This window comes from Schistocerca nitens, chromosome 3 (genome assembly GCF_023898315.1).
Source record: "Schistocerca nitens isolate TAMUIC-IGC-003100 chromosome 3, iqSchNite1.1, whole genome shotgun sequence".
In the NCBI taxonomy this organism is placed as follows: domain Eukaryota; kingdom Metazoa; phylum Arthropoda; class Insecta; order Orthoptera; family Acrididae; genus Schistocerca; species Schistocerca nitens.
In genome coordinates, this window is record NC_064616.1 from 785,642,329 (window position 1) to 785,665,080 (window position 22,752).

Consider the following 22,752-nt stretch of genomic DNA (forward strand, 5'->3'; position numbering starts at 1 on the left):
TGAAACTCAGTGACCGGTTGATAATGGCGTTTTGGTCACGTTAAAGGCATTCTTGACTAACATCAACTCACCACGTCCAATATGAAAGGTAAATGACGCTCACGACGGTTATAGCATGTATTTAAAGCAAACCAAATCTGCATCCTCACAGTGGAGCTATTAGCACCACTTTTATGCGACTGGCACGGAATTTGAATAGATATCATCTTTCAGGTGTAGAAACACACATATCAACTTTCGTTTATGTCGCACAACTCCTTCTTGATGTTCCTAAATTTTTTTGGCACTGTACATTCGTGTATATCGCCTGTGGCTGTCAGCAACAGATGCAGAAGTAAGGTTTACTTACAATGTGGTTGAGATACAGAAACATTGGTGTTTGGCTTGGCGCACGCAGATAGCGACTCACCGCGTAGAAGTCCTCGTCCTGCAACTGCTGTCCCAGGAAGAGGACGCCGTCGTTGCTGATGGTGGAGTCGAGCGAGCGGCGCAGCTCGCGGGTCACCGTCTGGCCGCAGTCGGTGATCAGCGTCGCCGCGTCGCCCTTGACGCTGAAGCCCAGTCGGTGCCACCTGCAGACACGCATCCACAAACCTGCTAACGTTCCGTACAAGCAAACACAAATACTTTTATAGGTAATTTATAGTCGAATCTCAGCTAAGTTCAAATATGGTTCAAATGGCTCTGAACACTATGGGACTTAACTGCTGCGGTCATAAGTGCCCTAGAACTTAGAACTACTTAAACCTAACTAACCTAAGTACATCACACACATCGATGCCCGAGGCAGGATTCGAATCTACGACCGTAGTGGTCGCGCGGTTCCAGACTGTAGCGCCTAGAACCGCTCGGCCCCTGCGGCCGGCCTCAGCTAAGTACCACACCTGGAGCATAGTACTGTAACAAGGAAACTTTTGTACTAAGAAAGTTGTTTTTGGTATGTTGTTGTGGTCTTCAGTCCAGAGACTGATTTGATGCAGCTCTCCATGCTACTCTATGCCGTGCAAGCTTCTTCATCTCCCACTACCTACTGCAACCCACATCCTTCTGAATCTGTTCAGTGTATTTATCTCTTGGTCTCCCTCTACGATTTTTACCCTCCACGCTGCCCGCCAACACTAAATTGGTGATCCGTTGATGCCTCAGAACATGTGCTACGAACCGATACCTTCTTCTAGTCAAGTTGTGCCACAAATGCCTCTTCTCCCCAGTTCTATTCAATACCTCCTCATTGGTTACGTGATCTATCCATCTAACCTTCAGCATTCTTCTGTAGCACCACATTTCGAAACTATTTATCGTCCATGTTTCACTTCCATACATTGCTACACTCCATATAAATACTTTCAGAAACGACTTCCTGACACTTAAATCTATACTCGATGTTAACAAATTTCTCTTCTTCAGAAACGCTTTCGTTGCCATTGCCAGTCTACATTTTATATCCTCTCTACTTCGACCATCATCAGTTATTTTGCTCCCCAAATAGCAAAACACATTTCCTAATCAAATTCCCTCAGCATCACCCAATTTAATTCGACTACATTCCAATACCCTCGTTTTGCTTTTGTTGATGGTCATCTTATATCCTCTTTTCAAGACACTGTCTATTCCGTTCAGCTGCTCTTCCAAGTCCTTTGCTGTCTCTGACAGAATTACAATGCCATCGGCAAACCTCAAAGTTTTTGTTTCTTCTCCATGGATTTTAACTCCTACTCCGAATTTTACTTTTGTTTTATTTACTGCTTGCTCAAGGTTTTTGGTATCAGGTGATCGAATATTTTGATCTTTTTACGATATCAACACATACCTCATTACCTCATAAGGTTAGAATGTACTTCTCGTAGGGGTGCACTCCAAGATTTTACACGATTTGTCCACATTCTAATGTTAAACTTTTAACAGAAACGAATGTAACATCGGGTTTGCTCAAAGGAAGCATAATACAACATTTAATATCTTGATTATCTACTATCTGACCGAAAGCTTCCGGACAACTATTAGAGGACGTAAATATGAGGTGTGTCCACCCTTCTCCTTTATGATGGCTTGAATTTTGCTGGGGACAATTTCAGGGACATTAAAAGAAAGCATCCGCCGTCAATTTCTCACCATACCTACGGATATGCAGTACAGTGCTGCCGGCCGCGGTGGTCTCGCGGTTCTAGGCGCGCAGTCCGGAACCGTGCGACTGCTACGGTCGCAGGTTCGAATCCTGCTTCGGGCATGGATGTTTGTGATGTCCTTAGGTTAGTTAGGTTTAAGTAGTTCTAAGTTCTAGGGGACTAATGACCACAGCAGTTGAGTCCCATAGTGCTCAGAGCCATTTGAACCAAAGTACAGTGCTGTTCGCAACATTGTCCCTCGAATACAGATATTGTTGATGAATGACGCTCGACATACTGAGCATTTGTTATAAAGAACATCGTCTTCGCTAAAAATCGACTGTCAGGCTAATTAGTGCTTTTGTACCGTATGAAGCGCCAGATGTTGTTCATTTTGTGCAGTTTTAGTTTCAATGAAACCTCCTGTAATTTCAAGCATGTGTGTCAATTTGTACCTCTCTACATACATTATTCCGTGAATTATTGCACTTTGAGATGTTAGCGTACTTTTTGGTCGCCCTGTGCTTGCTCTTGCTCTCGGTTCCTTCACCTTGATACTGCGCCCTCAGTGGCCGATGTGGTCGGACGGTTCTAGGCGCTTCAGTCTGGAACCGCGCGACCGCTGCGATCGCAGGTTCGAATCCTGCCTCGGGCATGGATGTGTGTGATGTCCTTAGGTTAGATAGGTTTAAGTAGTTCTAAGTTCTAGGTGACTGATGACCTCAGATGTTAAGTCCCATAGTGCTCAGAGCAATTAGCCGTTAGCCATCAGCCGGCCGCGGTGATCTTGCGGTTCTAGGCGCTGCAGTCTGGAACCGTGGGACTGCTACGGTCGCAGGTTCGAATCGTGCCTCGGGCATGGATGTGTGTTATGTCCTTAGGTTAGTTAGGTTTAAATAGTTCTAAGTTCTAGGGGACTGCTGACCTAAGATGTTAAGTCCCATAGTGCTCAGAGCCATTTGAACCATTTTTTCGTTAGCCATCACAAGTTCCGTATATCGAACAACCAGATCTACATCTACATTTGGAAATTTCAGTGAGGTATCTGAATGTCTGTGGAAGAATGATAGGCCATTCTTTCTCCAGAGCCGAAACCAGACAAGAAAGTGATCTCGAACGCTGGTGTGTGCAACGATGTCGACATACTAACTCGTTCCATAGATGTTCCATTGGATTCAGGTCCGGACTCTGGGCAAGACAGTCCATTCTCGGAACGTTATTGTCCACAAACCACTGCCCCACAGATGCTGTTTTACGAAAGGGTGTATTGTCATAGTGATACAATCATCGTCTAAGAACTGTTCTTCTTCTTTAATCCGTACACAATGCTGTTACAAGTGTTCATTTCCTCCCGCACTTTGCCTTTTCTTAAGTGCAATAAGGAGACCACACCCTAACCATGGAAAACACCCTCTACCGCGACACTGCCTTCTCTGCCCTTCACTGTTGTCGCTACACATGATTGCGGGTAACGTTCACCAGGCATTCGCCAAACCAGACACGTCATCAGATTATAATACGGTATAGTGTGACTCATCATTCCAAAACGATCGTTCCCAGTCATCCACTGTCCAGTGGGCTCGCTGTTCACATCACCTCAAGCTTCGCTTAGCATTGCTTCAGAAATGTGTGGTTTATGGGGGGTCGTTTGACAATCTTTTAACTCGCTTTATACAGTGCTAGCTGGACTGCTGGTAGCACTTCGGAACTCAAGTGTGATTCCTTCCGCTGATTTCATGGGATATTTTGCAACCACCCTCCGTAACACTCGACGGTCTCTATCCATCGGTACATGAGGTCTGTCTGGTCTTGATTTACCTGTGGACGCACGGTCTGAGGCACCATGTCACGGACTGCGCGGCCCCTCCCGCCGGAGGTTCGAGTCTTCCCTCGGGCATGGGTGTGTGTGTTGTTCTTAGCATAAGTTAGTTTAAGTAGTGTGTAAGTCTAGGGAGCGACGACCTCAGCAGATTGGTCCCTTAGGGATTCACACACACATTGATTTACCTGTGATTGTTCCTTCGCATTTCCAGTTCACATACACATCACCAACAGTAGTCTTCGGGGAACCCTTAAAACGGTTGAAATGTCCCTGATGGATTTATTACTCAGGTAACATCCAGTGACTAGTCCATGTTTGTATTCACTGAATTCCACTGACTGACCAGTTTTGCTGTTACTGCTTCTCTACTGGTAACACAAAACCCAGTATCTCCTTTACGTTGACAGATCCGGCTCTCGTGACTCCTCGTGGTCAGTTCCACATTACGTACGGGTGGCCGGATACTTTTTGGTCAGGTAGTGAATATAAGTGATTTATCAGACAGGGGCAGCAGCACTCTAAAATTTTTCGCTGTCGATGCTGTTGTGTATAAGAAAGTATTGTTAGACGATTGTAGCGAATCACAGAAAGACTTGGACAATATTTTCTCTTGGGATTGTGAATGGACAGTTCCGTTTAAATGTGGATAAATGTAAGAAGATGCACACACCAAAGAGAAGAAAGCATGTGGTATTTTATAACGAGATTATAGATGAACACAGCACATCACATGGCGCAAGTATTTAGTGGTAATGCTAAGAAGCGACGTCAAATGGGATGATGAGGTTAAAATCAGTATTAGGGTAGTCGAATGGAAGAGTTAGATTTGTTGGAAAGATTCTGGGAAAGTGCAGTGCATTTGTAAAGGAAATGTCATAAAAGACGCTAGTGCAACTATTTCTAGATTATTGTTCGTGTGTTTGAAGTCCTTACAAGTAGGCATGACAACAGACACATAACGAATTCAGAGATGCAGCGTTAGGTGGGCATAGGCCATAAGAAGGTGTAAGAGAAATGCTTGGAGAATTTACACTGTAAACTTTGAAAGAAAGATGAGGCAGTTCTCACGAAACCGGGTCAGGTAAAATTAGAGAATCCATAACCGAAAAGACTGTGGTACCATTACGTTGCCTCCGTCCTTTATCTCGTGTAGGGAGCACGAGAACAAGAGAGATTTGAGCGCGTATAGAGACATACAGACAGTCCTATTTTCCTTATTCAGTATGTGAATGGAATAGGAAAGTTAGCCGGCCGCGGTGGTCTAGCGGTTCTAGGCGCCCAGTCCGAAACCGCGCGACTGCTACGGTCGCAGGTTCGAATCGTGCCTCGGGCATGGATGTGTGTTATGTCCTTAGGTTAGTTAGGTTTAAATAGTTCTAAGTTCTAGGGGACTGCTGACCTAAGATGTTAAGTCCCATAGTGCTCAGAGCCATTTGAACCATTTTTTCGTTAGCCATCACAAGTTCCGTATATCGAACAACCAGATCTACATCTACATTTGGAAATTTCAGTGAGGTATCTGAATGTCTGTGGAAGAATGATAGGCCATTCTTTCTCCAGAGCCGAAACCAGACAAGAAAGTGATCTCGAACGCTGGTGTGTGCAACGATGTCGACATACTAACTCGTTCCATAGATGTTCCATTGGATTCAGGTCCGGACTCTGGGCAAGACAGTCCATTCTCGGAACGTTATTGTCCACAAACCACTGCCCCACAGATGCTGTTTTACGAAAGGGTGTATTGTCATAGTGATACAATCATCGTCTAAGAACTGTTCTTCTTCTTTAATCCGTACACAATGCTGTTACAAGTGTTCATTTCCTTCCGCGCTTTGCCTTTTCTTAAGTGCAATAAGGAGACCACACCCTAACCATGGAAAACACCCTCTACCGCGACACTGCCTTCTCTGCCCTTCACTGTTGTCGCTACACATGATTGCGGGTAACGTTCACCAGGCATTCGCCAAACCAGACACGTCATCAGATTATAATACGGTATAGTGTGACTCATCATTCCAAAACGATCGTTCCCAGTCATCCACTGTCCAGTGGGCTCGCTGTTCACATCACCTCAAGCTTCGCTTAGCATTGCTTCAGAAATGTGTGGTTTATGGGGGGTCGTTTGACAATCTTTTAACTCGCTTTATACAGTGCTAGCTGGACTGCTGGTAGCACTTCGGAACTCAAGTGTGATTCCTTCCGCTGATTTCATGGGATATTTTGCAACCACCCTCCGTAACACTCGACGGTCTCTATCCATCGGTACATGAGGTCTGTCTGGTCTTGATTTACCTGTGGACGCACGGTCTGAGGCACCATGTCACGGACTGCGCGGCCCCTCCCGCCGGAGGTTCGAGTCTTCCCTCGGGCATGGGTGTGTGTGTTGTTCTTAGCATAAGTTAGTTTAAGTAGTGTGTAAGTCTAGGGAGCGACGACCTCAGCAGATTGGTCCCTTAGGGATTCACACACACATTGATTTACCTGTGATTGTTCCTTCGCATTTCCAGTTCACATACACATCACCAACAGTAGTCTTCGGGGAACCCTTAAAACGGTTGAAATGTCCCTGATGGATTTATTACTCAGGTAACATCCAGTGACTAGTCCATGTTTGTATTCACTGAATTCCACTGACTGACCAGTTTTGCTGTTACTGCTTCTCTACTGGTAACACAAAACCCAGTATCTCCTTTACGTTGACAGATCCGGCTCTCGTGACTCCTCGTGGTCAGTTCCACATTACGTACGGGTGGCCGGATACTTTTTGGTCAGGTAGTGAATATAAGTGATTTATCAGACAGGGGCAGCAGCACTCTAAAATTTTTCGCTGTCGATGCTGTTGTGTATAAGAAAGTATTGTTAGACGATTGTAGCGAATCACAGAAAGACTTGGACAATATTTTCTCTTGGGATTGTGAATGGACAGTTCCGTTTAAATGTGGATAAATGTAAGAAGATGCACACACCAAAGAGAAGAAAGCATGTGGTATTTTATAACGAGATTATAGATGAACACAGCACATCACATGGCGCAAGTATTTAGTGGTAATGCTAAGAAGCGACGTCAAATGGGATGATGAGGTTAAAATCAGTATTAGGGTAGTCGAATGGAAGAGTTAGATTTGTTGGAAAGATTCTGGGAAAGTGCAGTGCATTTGTAAAGGAAATGTCATAAAAGACGCTAGTGCAACTATTTCTAGATTATTGTTCGTGTGTTTGAAGTCCTTACAAGTAGGCATGACAACAGACACATAACGAATTCAGAGATGCAGCGTTAGGTGGGCATAGGCCATAAGAAGGTGTAAGAGAAATGCTTGGAGAATTTACACTGTAAACTTTGAAAGAAAGATGAGGCAGTTCTCACGAAACCGGGTCAGGTAAAATTAGAGAATCCATAACCGAAAAGACTGTGGTACCATTACGTTGCCTCCGTCCTTTATCTCGTGTAGGGAGCACGAGAACAAGAGAGATTTGAGCGCGTATAGAGACATACAGACAGTCCTATTTTCCTTATTCAGTATGTGAATGGAATAGGAAAGTTAGCCGGCCGCGGTGGTCTAGCGGTTCTAGGCGCCCAGTCCGAAACCGCGCGACTGCTACGGTCGCAGGTTCGAATCGTGCCTCGGGCATGGATGTGTGTTATGTCCTTAGGTTAGTTAGGTTTAAATAGTTCTAAGTTCTAGGGGACTGCTGACCTAAGATGTTAAGTCCCATAGTGCTCAGAGCCATTTGAACCATTTTTTCGTTAGCCATCACAAGTTCCGTATATCGAACAACCAGATCTACATCTACATTTGGAAATTTCAGTGAGGTATCTGAATGTCTGTGGAAGAATGATAGGCCATTCTTTCTCCAGAGCCGAAACCAGACAAGAAAGTGATCTCGAACGCTGGTGTGTGCAACGATGTCGACATACTAACTCGTTCCATAGATGTTCCATTGGATTCAGGTCCGGACTCTGGGCAAGACAGTCCATTCTCGGAACGTTATTGTCCACAAACCACTGCCCCACAGATGCTGTTTTACGAAAGGGTGTATTGTCATAGTGATACAATCATCGTCTAAGAACTGTTCTTCTTCTTTAATCCGTACACAATGCTGTTACAAGTGTTCATTTCCTCCCGCACTTTGCCTTTTCTTAAGTGCAATAAGGAGACCACACCCTAACCATGGAAAACACCCTCTACCGCGACACTGCCTTCTCTGCCCTTCACTGTTGTCGCTACACATGATTGCGGGTAACGTTCACCAGGCATTCGCCAAACCAGACACGTCATCAGATTATAATACGGTATAGTGTGACTCATCATTCCAAAACGATCGTTCCCAGTCATCCACTGTCCAGTGGGCTCGCTGTTCACATCACCTCAAGCTTCGCTTAGCATTGCTTCAGAAATGTGTGGTTTATGGGGGGTCGTTTGACAATCTTTTAACTCGCTTTATACAGTGCTAGCTGGACTGCTGGTAGCACTTCGGAACTCAAGTGTGATTCCTTCCGCTGATTTCATGGGATATTTTGCAACCACCCTCCGTAACACTCGACGGTCTCTATCCATCGGTACATGAGGTCTGTCTGGTCTTGATTTACCTGTGGACGCACGGTCTGAGGCACCATGTCACGGACTGCGCGGCCCCTCCCGCCGGAGGTTCGAGTCTTCCCTCGGGCATGGGTGTGTGTGTTGTTCTTAGCATAAGTTAGTTTAAGTAGTGTGTAAGTCTAGGGAGCGACGACCTCAGCAGATTGGTCCCTTAGGGATTCACACACACATTGATTTACCTGTGATTGTTCCTTCGCATTTCCAGTTCACATACACATCACCAACAGTAGTCTTCGGGGAACCCTTAAAACGGTTGAAATGTCCCTGATGGATTTATTACTCAGGTAACATCCAGTGACTAGTCCATGTTTGTATTCACTGAATTCCACTGACTGACCAGTTTTGCTGTTACTGCTTCTCTACTGGTAACACAAAACCCAGTATCTCCTTTACGTTGACAGATCCGGCTCTCGTGACTCCTCGTGGTCAGTTCCACATTACGTACGGGTGGCCGGATACTTTTTGGTCAGGTAGTGAATATAAGTGATTTATCAGACAGGGGCAGCAGCACTCTAAAATTTTTCGCTGTCGATGCTGTTGTGTATAAGAAAGTATTGTTAGACGATTGTAGCGAATCACAGAAAGACTTGGACAATATTTTCTCTTGGGATTGTGAATGGACAGTTCCGTTTAAATGTGGATAAATGTAAGAAGATGCACACACCAAAGAGAAGAAAGCATGTGGTATTTTATAACGAGATTATAGATGAACACAGCACATCACATGGCGCAAGTATTTAGTGGTAATGCTAAGAAGCGACGTCAAATGGGATGATGAGGTTAAAATCAGTATTAGGGTAGTCGAATGGAAGAGTTAGATTTGTTGGAAAGATTCTGGGAAAGTGCAGTGCATTTGTAAAGGAAATGTCATAAAAGACGCTAGTGCAACTATTTCTAGATTATTGTTCGTGTGTTTGAAGTCCTTACAAGTAGGCATGACAACAGACACATAACGAATTCAGAGATGCAGCGTTAGGTGGGCATAGGCCATAAGAAGGTGTAAGAGAAATGCTTGGAGAATTTACACTGTAAACTTTGAAAGAAAGATGAGGCAGTTCTCACGAAACCGGGTCAGGTAAAATTAGAGAATCCATAACCGAAAAGACTGTGGTACCATTACGTTGCCTCCGTCCTTTATCTCGTGTAGGGAGCACGAGAACAAGAGAGATTTGAGCGCGTATAGAGACATACAGACAGTCCTATTTTCCTTATTCAGTATGTGAATGGAATAGGAAAGTTAGCCGGCCGCGGTGGTCTAGCGGTTCTAGGCGCCCAGTCCGAAACCGCGCGACTGCTACGGTCGCAGGTTCGAATCGTGCCTCGGGCATGGATGTGTGTTATGTCCTTAGGTTAGTTAGGTTTAAATAGTTCTAAGTTCTAGGGGACTGCTGACCTAAGATGTTAAGTCCCATAGTGCTCAGAGCCATTTGAACCATTTTTTCGTTAGCCATCACAAGTTCCGTATATCGAACAACCAGATCTACATCTACATTTGGAAATTTCAGTGAGGTATCTGAATGTCTGTGGAAGAATGATAGGCCATTCTTTCTCCAGAGCCGAAACCAGACAAGAAAGTGATCTCGAACGCTGGTGTGTGCAACGATGTCGACATACTAACTCGTTCCATAGATGTTCCATTGGATTCAGGTCCGGACTCTGGGCAAGACAGTCCATTCTCGGAACGTTATTGTCCACAAACCACTGCCCCACAGATGCTGTTTTACGAAAGGGTGTATTGTCATAGTGATACAATCATCGTCTAAGAACTGTTCTTCTTCTTTAATCCGTAAACAATGCTGTTACAAGTGTTCATTTCCTTCCGCGCTTTGCCTTTTCTTAAGTGCAATAAGGAGACCACACCCTAACCATGGAAAACACCCTCTACCGCGACACTGCCTTCTCTGCCCTTCACTGTTGTCGCTACACATGATTGCGGGTAACGTTCACCAGGCATTCGCCAAACCAGACACGTCATCAGATTATAATACGGTATAGTGTGACTCATCATTCCAAAACGATCGTTCCCAGTCATCCACTGTCCTGTGGGCTCGCTGTTCACATCACCTCAAGCTTCGCTTAGCATTGCTACAGAAATGTGTGGTTTATGGGGGGTCGTTCGACAATCTTTTAACTCGCTTTATACAGTGCTAGCTGGACTGCTGGTAGCACTTCGGAACTCAAGTGTGATTCCTTCCGCTGATTTCATGGGATATTTTGCAACCACCCTCCGTAACACTCGACGGTCTCTATCCATCGGTATATGAGGTCTGTCTGGTCTTGATTTACCTGTGGACGCACGGTCTGAGGCGCCATGTCACGGACTGCGCGGCCCCTCCCGCCGGAGGTTCGAGTCCTCCCTCGGGCATGGGTGTGTGTGTTGTTTTTAGCATAAGTTAGTTTAAGTAGTATGTAAGTCTAGGGAGCGACGACCTCAGCAGTTTGGTCCCTTAGGGATTCACACACACATTGATTTACCTGTGATTGTTCCTTCGCATTTCCAGTTCACATACACATCACCAACAGTAGTGTTCGGGGAACCCTTAAAACGGTTGAAATGTCCCTGATGGATTTATTACTCAGGTAACATCCAGTGACTAGTCCATGTTTGTATTCACTGAATTCCACTGACTGACCAGTTTTGCTGTTACTGCTTCTCTACTGGTAACACAAAACCCAGTATCTCCTTTATGTTGACAGATCCGGCTCTCGTGACTCCTCGTGGTCAGTTCCACATTACGTACGGGTGGCCGGATACTTTTTGGTCAGGTAGTGAATATAAGTGATTTATCAGACAGGGGCAGCAGCACTCTAAAATTTTTCGCTGTCGATGCTGTCGTGTATAGGAAAGTATTGTTAGACGATTGTAACGAATCACAGAAAGACTTGGACAATATTTTCTCTTGGGATTGTGAATGGACAGTTCCCTTTAAATGTGGATAAATGTAAGAAGACGCACACACCAAAGAGAAGAAAGCATGTGGTATTTTATAACGAGATTATAGATGAACACAGCACATCACATGGCGCAAGTATTTAGTGGTAATGCTAAGAAGCGACGTCAAATGGGATGATGACGTTAAAATCAGTATTAGGGTAGTCGAATGGAAGAGTTAGATTTGTTGGAAAGATTCTGGGAAAGTGCAGTGCATTTGTAAAGGAAATATCATAAAAGACGCTAGTGCAACTATTTCTAGATTATTGTTCGTGTGTTTGAAGTCCTTACAAGTAGGCATGGCAACAGACACATAACGAATTCAGAGATGCAGCGTTAGGTGGGCATAGGCCATAAGAAGGTGTAACAGAAATGCTTGGAGAATTTACACTGTAAACTTTGAAAGAAAGATGAGGCAGTTCTCACGAAACCGGGTCAGGTAAATTTAGAGAATCCGTAACCGAAAAGACTGTGGTACCATTACGTTGCCTCCGTCCTTTATCTCGTGTAGGGAGCACGAGAACAAGAGAGATTTGAGCGCGTATAGAGACATACAGACAGTCCTATTTTCCTTATTCAGTATGTGAATGGAATAGGAAAGTTAGCCGGCCGCGGTGGTCTAGCGGTTCTAGGCGCCGAGTCCGGAACCGCGCGACTGCTACGGTCGCAGGTTCGAATCCTGCCTCGGGCATGGATGTGTGTGATGTCCTTAGGTTAGTTAGGTTTAAGTAGTTCTAAGTTCTAGGGGACTGATGACCACAGATGTTAAGTCCCATAGTGCTCAGAGCCATTTTTAGGAAAGTTAATTATTGGTACTGTATGTCTTCCGCCAAGCACTGTACTTGCTGAGTATTAAGTATAAGCTGCTCAGTGCCGTTTCTAGAACCTACTTTTACAGGGTGGTCAGAGACAGTTCGAAAAGCTTGTAAGGGTGTTGCAGGGTAGGTTGTGCTGAGTGATAATTGTTAAGAAAAAATTCCGGCGTTTCCGAGCTAATTAGCATCGAAGTTAGGCAATCAGGCTGTTGAAGGCGCAAATTCAAGCGGCCCGATAGATACGACTAGTCTTTTGTTCTCACAAAGTAGATGATAGTACGCAAGACTGCTCAGCCTTTGGACCGGGTTCGATCCTTACTGCCGGCCAATGTGCCACTTTTGTATTGCTCTCTTGTTCGGTTTCAAGAAACCAAACGAAGAACACGTTTGGTGACACAGTCTCTTGAGGGCCGCTTTAATTGGCGCGCTCAACAACCTGATTGGCTAACTTCAGTGTTAATTAACTCGGAAACGGCAAAACGTATCGAATTGTTTTCTTAACAATTATTTCTCACCACACTCTAACCTGCAACACCTTTACAAGCTTTTCGGACTATTTGTATTTCAAATGTTAACATATTTTTGATTCACCTTGTACTTGGTCTTACTGTTGGTCTCTTCACATTGAGACTGCACCCTCAGGCATGAACCTTGGCAACAACACAGGAAAATAAAATTCCCAAATATAGATGTAGATCTAGTTGTTCCATACATGGAACTTGTGATCGCTAACGGATAATTACAGAGTATATCCTGTAGAATGTTTTCCAGTGATGTTAGCTGCATAACAGTGCAGACATGAGTAATACAGAATGCCACGTTAACTGACCTGCATTTTTATATACTGTCCTAAACGGTAACAAAGTCGTTGCATTAATCTGTTTTGCAAGGTTTCTTTGGCTGTATTGTTGTCAAGGTTCATGCTTGAGAGCGCATTCTGAAGGTGAAGGGACCGAGAGCAGCAGCAAGTACAGCGTAACCCAAAAGTACGTTAGAATACTGCTGCGCGGTGTGGGATCCTTACCAGATAGGACTGACGGAGTACATCGAAAACGTTCAGAGAAGGGCAGCACGTTTTGTATTATCGCGAAATATGGGAGAGAGTGTCACAGAAATGATACAGGATTTGGGTTGGACATCATAATAAAAACAAAGGCGTTTTTCGTTGCAACGGGTTCTTCTCACGAAATTCCAATCGCCAACTTTCTCCTCCGAATGCGAAAATATTTTGTTGACACCGACCTACATAGGGAGAAACGATCACTACGATAAAATAAGGAAAAAATCTCAAAAAGTAAACTACCGATTTACTTTAGTTTTTTGCACGTTACCATAATAAACGCTTGGACAAACATAGGCTATGTAGTTTTAGTATGCAGAGTGTATCTAAAAGAATCATCCTATTTGGCATGTCTGTATTTCTGAAACTAATAAACATATGCAATGAATTTTGTTTTTTGATGAACGGGAACTCAAAAAGTTTTTTTTCATACCTTTTCATAGGTGTTTTATATGCTCCCCTTGAGATGCACGGCACATGTCAATGTAATATTCAAATTGCACCGAGCATGTTTTGAGTTACAGCTTCCACAGCTGCTGTTATGCGATGTATCATTTCATTCATTGTTGTTGGTAACGAAGCACATAAACAGAGCCTTTATAAACCCCGACAAGAAATAATCACATTCAGTCAGGTCCGGTGACCTTGGAGGCCAGTAATGTAGGGCTGAATCATTTGGTCCAGTACGACAGATCCATCGTTCAGTAATCCCTTGATTTAAAAATTCCCGCACTTTCATGTGCCAGTGTGGTGGTGGCCCATCCTGCTGGCAAATGAAATCGTTCGATCAGTCTCCAACTGTGGGAAAAGAAAGTTCTCATTCGAGTCCTCCCTCGGGCATGGGTGTGTGTGTTGTTCTTAGCATAAGTTAGTTTAAGTAGTGTGTAAGTCTAGGGACCGATGACCTAAGCCTTTTGGTCCCTTAGGACACATTTGAACATTTGAAAGTTCTCAAGCACCTCGAGATATGTGCTTCCTGTAAAAGTGTTCGCGGCAGAGAAAATTGGACCTTTTCCCGTGTAACTGCACAAAATACATTAAATTTTGGAGAGTCCCTCTTATGTTGTACAACTTCATGTGGTTGCTCCTTACCCCATATTCTCACATTATGACGGTTCACCTTTTCATTTAAATGGAATGTTGCCTCGTCAATAAACACTAAGCGTGGAAGAAAACTGTCATCCTCCACCTTGCCAAAAACGAAATTACAGAAGTCCACACTTTCTTGTTCGTCACCTTCACTAAGAGCTTGCAGTAGCTGAATTTTGTATGGTTTCATGTGTAAAAGTCGACGCAACACAAGCTAGACGGACATCAGGGCACGTTGTGCCGTCGAGCTGCACGGCGAACGGATTGCTGCGTATTCCTTGTGAAACCATGGGTGATGCGCTCGACGTCTATGTCAGACACTCGGGGACGGCCCGGCGATTTGCCTTTACACAGACAACCTGTTTCTCGGAATTGTTCATGCCATCGTCTAATGTCTGTGCTGTAGGAGGATCCACACCATACATAGTACGAAAGTCACGCTGAATAGTTTTTACTGACCCGCACTGCACGAAACGTAGACCACAAAACGATTTCTGCTGTCCAGATACCATTTTTACTACAAACATCAAAAAACGTTTTGAAACACCTCGGTTCCGAGAGCTCCGGAAACTGTACAGAAAATTAGAATAGAGATCAACATAAACATCATTTCAACCTTTTTTTTTATCATAAAACCATATATTGCATGTTGTAGCACCATACAGCGAGACCTTCAGAGGTGGTGGTCCAGATTGCTGTACACACTGGTACCTCTAATACCCAGTAGCACGTCCTCTTGCATGGATGCATGCCTGTATTCGTCGTGGCATACTATCCACAAGTTCATCAAGACACTGTTGGTCCAGATTGTCCCACTACTCAACGGCGATTCGGCGTACATCCCTCAGAGAGGTTGGAGGGTCACGTCGTCCATAAACAGCCCTTTTCAATCTATCCAAGGCATGTTCGATAGGGTTTCATGTCTGTAGAACGTGCTTCTAGTCGAGCGATGTCGTTATCCTGAAAGAAGTCATTCACAAGATGTGCACGATAGGGGTGCGAATTGTCGTCCATGAAGACGAATGCCTCGCCATTATGCTGCCGATAAGGTTGCACTGTCGGTCGGAGGATGGCATTCACGTATCGTACAGCCGCTACGGCGCCTTCCATGACCACCAGCGGCGTACGTCGACCCCACGTAATGCCATCCCAGAACAGCAGGGAACCTCAACCTTGCTGCACTCGCTGGACAGTGTGTCTAAGGCGTTCAGCCTGACCGGGTTGTCTCCAAACACGTCTCTGACGATTGTCTGGTTGAAGGCATATGCGACACTAATCAGTGAAGAGAACGTAAGGCCAATCCTGAGCGGTCAATTCGGCAAGTTGTTGGGCCCATCTGCACAGCGCTGCATGGTGTCGTGGTTGCAAAGATGGTCCTCGCCATGAACGTCGGGAGTGAAGTTCCGCATCATGTAGCCTACTGCGCACAGATTGAGCCGTAACACGACGTCCTGTGGCTGCACGAAAAGCATTATTCTGCATGGTGGCGTTGCTGTCAGCGTTCCTCCGAGCCATAATACGTACGTAGCGGGCATCCACTGCAGTAGTAGCCCTTGGACGTCTTGAACGAGGCATGTCATCGACAGTTCCTGTCTCCCTGTGTCTCCTCCATGTCGGAACAACATCGCCTTGGTTCACTTCGAGACGCCTGGACACTTCCCTTGTTCAGAGCCCTTGCTGGCACTAATTAACAATACGGACCCAATCGAACCGCGGTATTGACCGTCTAGGCATGGTTGAACTACAGACAACACGAGCCGTGTACCTCCTTCCTGGTGGAATGACTGAATGACTGGAGCTGATCGGCTGTCGGATCCACTCCGTCTAATAGGCGCTGCTCATGCGTGATTGTTTACTTCTTTGGGCGGGTTAGTGACATCTCTGAACAGTCAAAGGGACTATGTCTGTGATAAAATATCCACAGTCAACGTCTATCTTCAGGAGTTCTGGGAATTGGGGCGATGCAAAACTTTTTTTGATATGTGTAGAACTGAAGTGGGCGCACACTGCTGCTCCCTAGCGGAAACCATGTAAAACTCGAGAGTTTGCTCTTTCGAACAGTACGTTGTTCACGCACATATCTAAAATAAAATAGTAGTTTTGATTTTTTAAATCGGATGACTCTTTTTGATAAACCCTGTATAAATATACATAAAGCATATAATAGTAAAACGTTGTCAGCAAACAAAAATGTTGTATTTATGAGTTATCGACTTAAGATTACAATATTACTGGAGAATCTGAATTTGCAAAAACAGTAAACAAGACTCGATGTCAGAAGAGGGGGGGAGGAGGAGATTGACAGAGAGGTAGGAGGAAATGGACATAGAGAGTGGAAAGGATGAGATGGACAGAGAGAGGGGGCAGGAGCAGATAGAGATAGAGTGGGGAGGAGAAGATGGGGGGAGAGAGGGGAGGAGAAGATGAGGGGTGGGAGAAGGTGATGGAGGGGAGGAGAAGATGGATAAAGAGATGCTGAGGACGAGGTGGACAGAGATAGGGGGAGAAGGAGATTTGGACGTATATCCACTTCCCATACATATTTAACAATTTTCCGACTGAGAGCAACTTGTGGCCGGGTACACCTAGTTTGTAGTAAAATAATAACCACTGTTTGCAAAAATCGAAGAGTAATTAAAAGAAAACCATCTCTTGGTAGTACTGTTTGTCGCATTTTTGTGTCCTGTGTCCGACTGTATAATAGACAAACGATGGTCGAAACTAGCATACGACATTCTCAGAAAGTTTTAATCGGAGCGAAGTCCTCTGATTTTATTTCATTCAAAGAAAGCAGGTGTTGTCAGGTGTGGAAATTATCGAACTATCAGTTTAATAAGTCACGGCTGCAAAATACTAACACGAATTCTTAACACACGAATGGAGAAACTGGTAGAAGCCGACATCGGGGAAGATCAGTTTGGATTCCGTAGAAATGTTGGAACACGTGTGGCAATACTGACACAACGACTTATCTTAGAAGATAGATTTAGGACAGGCAAACCTACGTTTCTAGCATTTGTAGACTTAGAGAAAGCTTTTGACAATGTTGACTGGAATACTCTCTTTCAAATTCTAAAGGTGGCAGGGGTAAAATACAGGGAGTGAAAGGCTATTTACAATTTGTACAGAAACCAGATTTCAGTTGTAAGAGTCGTTGGGCATGAAAGGGAAGCAGTGGTTTGGAAGGGAGTGAGACAGGGTTGTAGCCTATCCACGATGTTATTCAATCTGTATATTGAGCAAGCAATAAACGAAACAAAAGAAAAATTCGGAGTAGAAATTAAAATCCGTGGAGAAGAAACAAAAACTTTGAGGTTTGCCGATGACATTGTAATTCTGGCAGAGACAGCAAACGACCTGGAAGAGCAGTTGAACGGAATGGACAGTGTCTTGAAAGGAGGATATAAGATGAACATCAACAAAAGCAAAACGAGGATAATGGAATGTAGTCGAATTAAATCGGGTGATGCTGAGGGAATTAGATTAGGAAATGTGACACTTAAAGTAGCACATGAGTTTTGCTATTTGATATGGTCGAAGTAGAGAAGATATAAAATGTGCACTGGCAATGGCAAGGAAAGCGTTTCTGAAGAAGAAAAATTTGTTAACACCGAGTATAGATTTAAGTGTCAGGAAGTTTTTTCTGAAAGTATTTGTTGGAGTGTAGGCATGTATGGAAGTGAAACATGGACGATAAATAGTTTAGACACAAAGAGAATAGAAGCTTTCGAATGTGGTGCTACAGGAGAATGCTGAAGATTAGATGGGTAGATCACATAACTAATGAGGAGGTACTGAATAGAATTGGGAAGAAGAGGTATTTGTGGCACAACTTGACTAGAAGAAGGTATCGGTTGGTAGCACATGTTCTGAGGCATCAACGGATCACCAATTTAGTGTTGGCGGGCAGCGTGGAGGGTAAAAATCGTAGAGGGAACCAAGAGATTAATACACTAAGCAGATTCAAAAGGATGTAGGTTGCAGTACGTACTTCGAAATGAAGAAGCTTGCACAGGACAGGGTAGCATGGAGAGCTGCATCAAACCAGTCTCTGGACTGAAGACCACAACAACAACAACAGTGTTTCTAGATGACTTAAATATGTACACCTCTGTATCCATTTCTGCACCTAAACATTTCGTCTTTTCTTCATTTTGTTTTTCGTAACAATTTCTCAAATGTTCAAATGTGTGTGAAATCTTATGGGACTTAACTGCTAAGGTCATCAGTCCCTAAGCTTACACACTACTTAACCTAAATTATCCTAAGGACAAACACACACACACATGCCCGAGGGAGCACTCGAACCTCCGCCGGGACCAGCCAACAATTTCTCTTCAATAACAAAAATAATAGAAAACAATAATAAAAATCCAACAACAGTGGTGGCTGCTCTATTTTTAACCACGAAACTGTAAACTTCTACTTCCCTATCTCACAATGCAACACTAGTGGGAACACTTCTGCAAGTACTCGTAGCATGTTTCTGAAATTATCTTTCCGAAGCGACTTGCAGAAATGAACTTACGCAAGTTTGTGTTATAATGTAAACATCTCAGCAAATGCTTGCGAAAGTTACTTGCTAGGGGAGACACATTTAGGCCGCCGCAAGTCTAGGGGTCGTGACAAACTTGACGTTCGGATGGCGGTCAGCCCTCTGCCGGAAATTAGTACCTAGCATTGCGGGCAGATCTAGCAGTTCGTATTACGGAAGCCATAGTTATGTTGACTCTCTAATACAGCTATAACCTCGCTTTCTGGACCTGCACTATCATTGCCAACTCTGTTGGTCTGAGTGTTGTATTAAGACGATTCTGATTTTTGTTCATCAGTACTAATTTGGCGACGTATTACTTGTAATCGCAACGGTCGCTCGACACTGCGTTTTCAGCTATCGTCTTAGTGTCTATCTTTGCTTCCATACACAACCATAGTTGGAGGCAGTGACCTGCGTAGTTTGGTGTCACGCCGCCGGCCGGGATGGCCGACCGGTTCTAGGCACTACAGTCTGAAACCGCGCGACCGCTACGGTTGCAAGTTCGAATCCTGCCTCAGGCATGGATGTGTGTGATGTCCTTAGGTTAGTTAGGTTTAAGTAGTTCTAAGTTCTAGGGGACTGATGACCTCAGAAGTTAAGTCCCATAGTTCTCAGAGCCATTTTCAGTGTCATGCCATGACACTGAAATAAGTAAATGGAAAGGTTTTCGTTAGAAACGTGACGAACATATTCCACTTAGACAAATTTGTACTGCTGTGCAAGTATTAGACTTTCTAAGACACACAAAAAAGACGCACCACGAAAGAATTATCCGAATGAGACAGAAATCGGTAGATGTGATGTACAAGTACAGATGAACAAATGATTGAAGCTCCCCGTCCGAACAAGCCTTGGAAGGCCCAACGGTACCGACCGGCCGCCGTGTCATCCTCTAAGCCCAGGGGGATCACAGGATGCGGATACGGAGTGGCATGTAGTCAGCACACCGCTCTCCCGGCCGTTGTCAGTTTTCGTGACCGGAGCCGCTACTTCTCAGTCAAGTAGCTCCTCAGTTTGTCTCACAAGGGCTGAGTGAACCCCGCTTGCCAACAGCACTCGGCAGACCGGACGGATCCAAGTGCTAGCCCAGCCCGACAGCGCTTAACTTCGGTGATCTGACGGGAACCGGTGTTACCACTGCGGCAAGGCGGTTGGCAGTAACAAATGATACTATTTTTTAAAAAATCGATGATTTATTTAAAAAAAAGAAATGAACGTATGGCAGGGTAAGTTCGGCCGCATAGTGGACGTTTTATTTCAGTCGACGCCACACTGGGCGACTTGCGTGTCTCTGATGAGGACGAAATGATGATGACGACAACACAACACACAGTCCACAAGCGGACAAAATCACCAACCCCGCCGAAAATCGAACCCGGGCCCGCTGTATGTTAGGCAAGCACGTTACCACTCAGCTAAGCAGACGGACATTTATTCGACAAAAAGAGCTTCAGAAATTCAGAAACTCAGCGACACGTTGGTCCACCTCTAGAACTTATAAAGCAGTTATTCGACTTGGCATTGACTGATAGATTTGTTGAATGTCCTCCTGAGGGATATATGCCAGTTCTGTCCAATCAAAAGTTCTCAATTGGAGAGAGACCCAGCGGCCTTGCTGGTCAAGGTACTGTTTGGCAAGTACGAAGACAAGCAGCAGAAACTCTCGCCAACCAAAGGGGTCCTGCTGTGAGGTGAAATGACACCCCAGTCCATCACTCCTGGTTGTCGGGCTGTATGGCGGGTGACAGTCAGGATGGTATCCAGTCTCTGACTGGGGCCTCTCCAGACACGTCTTCTTTGGTGAGTGGGGCTCAGTTCAAACTGGGACCCATCACTGAAGACAAATCTACTCCAGTCAATGAGATTCCAGGCGGAATGTGCCCGACACCAATGCAAACGGGGTTGTTGGTGTATAGAGGTCAATAGTAGTTGGAATTAGGGCCGTCGTGAGCTCAATCCCCTTACTGTGAGCCGCATGTTAATGGTCCTTGTAGTTACTGAAGCACTAGATGCACGTCGAATCGATGATAATGATGAATCTTGGGCTCAGACTGTCTCTCTCACGATTCCTCGCTCCTCTTAAGACAGGAAATAGGAGTAGCCAATTGAATTACAGACCAATATAAAAAAGCCTACCGGGACCATCCGACCGCCGTGTCATCCTAAAGGAGGATGCGGATAGGAGGGGCGTGAGGTCAGCACACCGCTCTCCTGGTCGTTAAGATGGTACTCTTGACCGAAGCCGCTACTATTCGGTCGAGTAGCTCCTCAATTGGCATCTCAAGGCTGAGTGCAACCCGAAAAACGGCAACAGCGCATGGCGGCCTGGATGGTCGCCCATCCAAGTGCCGACCACGCCCGACAGCGCTTAACTTCGGTGATCTCATGGGAACCGGTGTATCCACTGCGGCAAGGCCGTTGCCTACAGACCCATATCACTGACCTCAATTTGCAGTAGGATTTTGGAGCATATACTGTACTCGAACATTATGAATCACCTTGAATAAAATGACTTATTGATACATAACCAACACGGATTCAGAAAATATCGTTCTTGTGCAATACAGCTAGCTCTTTATTCCCAATGAAGTAATGAGTGCTGTCGACAAGGGATCTCAGATCGATTCCATATTCCTAGATTTCCAGAAGGCTTTTTATTCCGTTCCTCACAAGTGACTATTAATCAAATGCGTGCATATGGAGTATCGTCTCAGTTGTGTGACTGGATTCGTGATTTCCTCTCAGAGAGGTCACAGTTCGTACTGACAGACGGTAAATAATCGAGTAGAACAGAAGTGATATCTGGCGTTCCGCAAGGTAGTGTCATAGGTCCTCTGCTGTTCCTGATTTACATAAATGATCTAGGTGATAATCTGAGCAGCCCCCCTTAGATTGTTTGCAGATGATGCTGTAATTTACCGTCTAGTAAAATCATCAGACGATCAATTCCATTTACGAAATGATCTAGAGAGAATTTCTGTATGGTGCGAAAAGTGGCAATTCGCACTAAACAAAGAAAAGTGCGAGGTCATCCACATGGGTACTAAAAGAGATCCGATAAATTTTGGGTATACGATAATCGCACAAATCTAAGGGCTGTCAATTCGACTAAATACCTAGGAATTACAATTATGAGCAACTTAAACAGTAAAGACCACATAGATAATATTGTGGGGAAGGCGAAACAAAGACTGCGCTTTGTTGGCAGGACACTTAGATGATGCGACACACCCACTAAAGAGACAGCCTACATTACACTTGTCCGTCCTCTGCCGGAATATTGCTGCGCGGTGTGGGATCCTTACCGGGTAGGATTGACGGAGGACATCGAAAAGGTGCAAAGAAGGGCAGCTCGTTTCGTGTTATTGCGCAATAAGGGTGAGAGTGTCACATATAAGATACGCCAGTTGGGTTGGCATTCAGTGAAACAAAGGCGGTTTTCTTTGCGGCGAGATATATTTACGAAATTTCAGTCACCAACTTTCTCTTCCGAATGCGTAAATATTTTGTTGACACCCACCTATGTAAGGAGAAATGATCATCATAATAAAATAAGAGAAATCAGAGCTCGAACGGAAATATTTAGGTGTTCCTTTTCCCATGCTTCATTCGAGAGTGGAATGGTGGAGAAGTAGTTTGAAAATGGTTCGATGAACCCTCTGCCAGGCACTTAAGTGTGAATTGCAGGGTAACCATGTAGATGTAGATGTAGAATTCTGTCGTCCCTCTTGGTCAAACGCTTCCTTCTTGATTATGTGTTCGGGCAAGTTTCACCCATTCCTGCCAGCATCGTC

At 44.7% G+C, this 22,752-nt stretch overlaps 1 protein-coding gene and 1 pseudogene across 1 annotated transcript in view; both read right to left on the reverse strand.

Moving 5' to 3' along the window:
* Positions 1-22,752, reverse strand: part of LOC126248800 (collagen alpha-1(XI) chain-like) — a 571,383-nt gene that overhangs the window by 228,741 nt on the left and 319,890 nt on the right. Inside the window, exon 4 of the mRNA XM_049950192.1 lies at positions 410-572. Coding sequence (XP_049806149.1) covers positions 410-572 — 163 coding nt within the window. The remainder of the gene's footprint in view (positions 1-409; positions 573-22,752) is intronic.
* Positions 21,264-21,381, reverse strand: LOC126250098 (5S ribosomal RNA; annotated as a pseudogene).